This window comes from Diaphorina citri, unplaced genomic scaffold, assembly GCF_000475195.1.
Source record: "Diaphorina citri unplaced genomic scaffold, Diaci psyllid genome assembly version 1.1 scaffold20969, whole genome shotgun sequence".
Taxonomy (NCBI): Eukaryota; Metazoa; Arthropoda; class Insecta; order Hemiptera; family Psyllidae; genus Diaphorina; species Diaphorina citri.
Genome location: NW_007398318.1, coordinates 1 through 2,173, shown reverse-complemented (window position 1 = coordinate 2,173; position 2,173 = coordinate 1). Strand labels below are relative to the sequence as shown.

The window sequence follows — 2,173 nt, the reverse complement described above, 5'->3', positions numbered from 1 at the left end:
GTCCGACAAGACTTCCGAGAAGTAGCGTCGTTGCTTCGTAGTGGTCACTTAGATGTATGGCCTACACAGACCCCACAAACCGTCCTCTACGAAAAGATGGTCCGTAATATTACGTAATATTCAGCCTGCAAATGGTATATCCGGCTACAAAGAATTGGATTCACAAGATTAATGACATTCCGGTCCGACAAGGAGCTCGGGAAGGTGAGCGGTCCGTGCTTCGTTATAGAGCTGGATGTGGAGCCTACGACACCACACAACCCGTCTTCTAGAAAGATGGCCCGTAATTCCATTGTATAATCGAACGGTAGCATTCTTGCCTTCCAGAAACTCGAACTGCCCTCACCAAGAGGCATTTACCTCCCTTAGCAGATCCTCCAGACTCAAAGACCAACTAAAACGAGCTCCCGCTTTGAACAACTGGACTACTTATGTTAGCTTATTTCTTTTTATCAATTATTTCTTCGATGTTATTTATAGATTTTTTTATATTATTATTTTATTTATCCTTAGTAGTTTTATCTTTCATAGTGTATAGATTTCTGCGATATGATCGGTGCTTATCTATCGAACCAAACCATGCGACGGCAGAAGGAACTTTCACAATACCGAGCTGACCAGGCTAAAGGCGAGGTCCCGCCTAAAATAGGACTTTGGGCTTTTCCAAACAAGAGCCTTGTTCCGACCGAAAGAGATAGGATCAGAGAAGAGAGAGCGAAAGCCCTTGCTATTGCTGGAAGGCGACAGTGTCAAGGGAGATGAGTTTCATACCATCCATAGTCATACTAGCCAAGTGTGGTCAAAATGAATGGACTGTTCTCTGAGAGTACTGGCCCCGTTTGTGTTCCCAGCAGTCAGCACGCCAACATGACTCCCTTCATCCCTAGTGCCGGACCCTATGCCCTACCCGTAGTCGTGAGGACCTACGTTGGGCACTACGCCCTCAGGTCGTTCCCGCTGGTTAGCCCACCGTCCACTTCTTGAGGACTCGTTCGTATTTATGTGTCGTACCCTGTATTGTCTATAAGTAGTCCCTGAATTTGTCACTCGAATGCTGGTCAATCAGACCGACCGCCCTGAGTTTGCCCTCATATTGTCTGGACTAGAAGTAATAGAAAGATTTCTTTTCGTGTCCAACTCACCGCTTCCGTAAGTGAGCATTTAAACATGTCGGTTTTGGTTTTACAGTCGGTCTTTGGGCCTTACAGGTAATTAGAACACTTAGGTTAAGCAACATTGGACAAGGTAAACATTAGGCTCAACGCTAACGTCACTCTAATGCCCGGTAGGAAAGACCTTCTGCCGAATACGCCAACACATCCTGAATGTAGGTCGAGATATTGCTTCGTTGCTGGCGATGGAAGGGCTTCAGAACAGCCTGGCCTTACAGGTAATTAGAACACTTAGGTTAAGCAACATTGGACAAGGTAAACATTAGGCTCAACGCTAACGTCACTCTAATGCCCGGTAGGAAAGACCTTCTGCCGAATACGCCAACACATCCTGAATGTAGGTCGAGATATTGCTTCGTTGCTGGCGAAGGAAGAGCCTCAGAACAGCCCGGACTTACAGGTAATTAGAACACTTAGATTAAGCAACATTGGGCAGGGTAAACGTCACCATAAATAGGAAATACCTTCTGCCCAACATATTCGAGATGTTTCTTGTTGTTGTCGTTGTTGTTGTTGTTGTAGCGGCTTTAGCCCTAGCCGAAAGGTGATGACAAAATAGAAAAAATATCTCTTCTATTAGACATACACCAGGGTGATGGTCTCTAGCCATGTTTAATTGCCTCGTCCTGAACCGTAGTCAACCATCGTGAGCACTTATGCTTGTTCTTTTCAAGCAGAGAGAACCCTTTGAAACTATCAGCTAGCTAGGCTGGTTAGGGTTAGCTGTTCTTCTCCCTGTTTATAGTCCCACAGCCAGACGCTAGTCTACTCTCTGTTTAACGTCCCCTTGCTAGACAGTCGTCACCGGGCGGAAATCGAACGCACAACCTAATGCTTTTCTCTATGTTCGCAGCTATGCACACGATCTTGATGCGAGAACACAACCGACTAGCGGAACAACTGGTTCAGATTAACCCTCATTGGAACGATGAACAACTATTTCAACACGCGAGAAGGATCATGGTGGGACAATGGCAGCATATTGTCTACAATGAGTTCCT

The 2,173-nt window shown here is 45.7% G+C and overlaps 1 protein-coding gene across 1 annotated transcript in view; it reads left to right on the top strand.

Annotated features, from left to right (window-relative positions):
- LOC103523373 (peroxidasin-like) overlaps positions 1-2,167 on the top strand; it is a gene marked incomplete at both ends in the record, with an annotated part of 10,193 nt that extends 8,026 nt beyond the window's left edge. Inside the window, one exon of the mRNA XM_017449215.1 lies at positions 2,026-2,167. Coding sequence (XP_017304704.1) covers positions 2,026-2,167 — 142 coding nt within the window. The remainder of the gene's footprint in view (positions 1-2,025) is intronic.
- Positions 2,168-2,173: the final 6 nt, after the last annotated feature.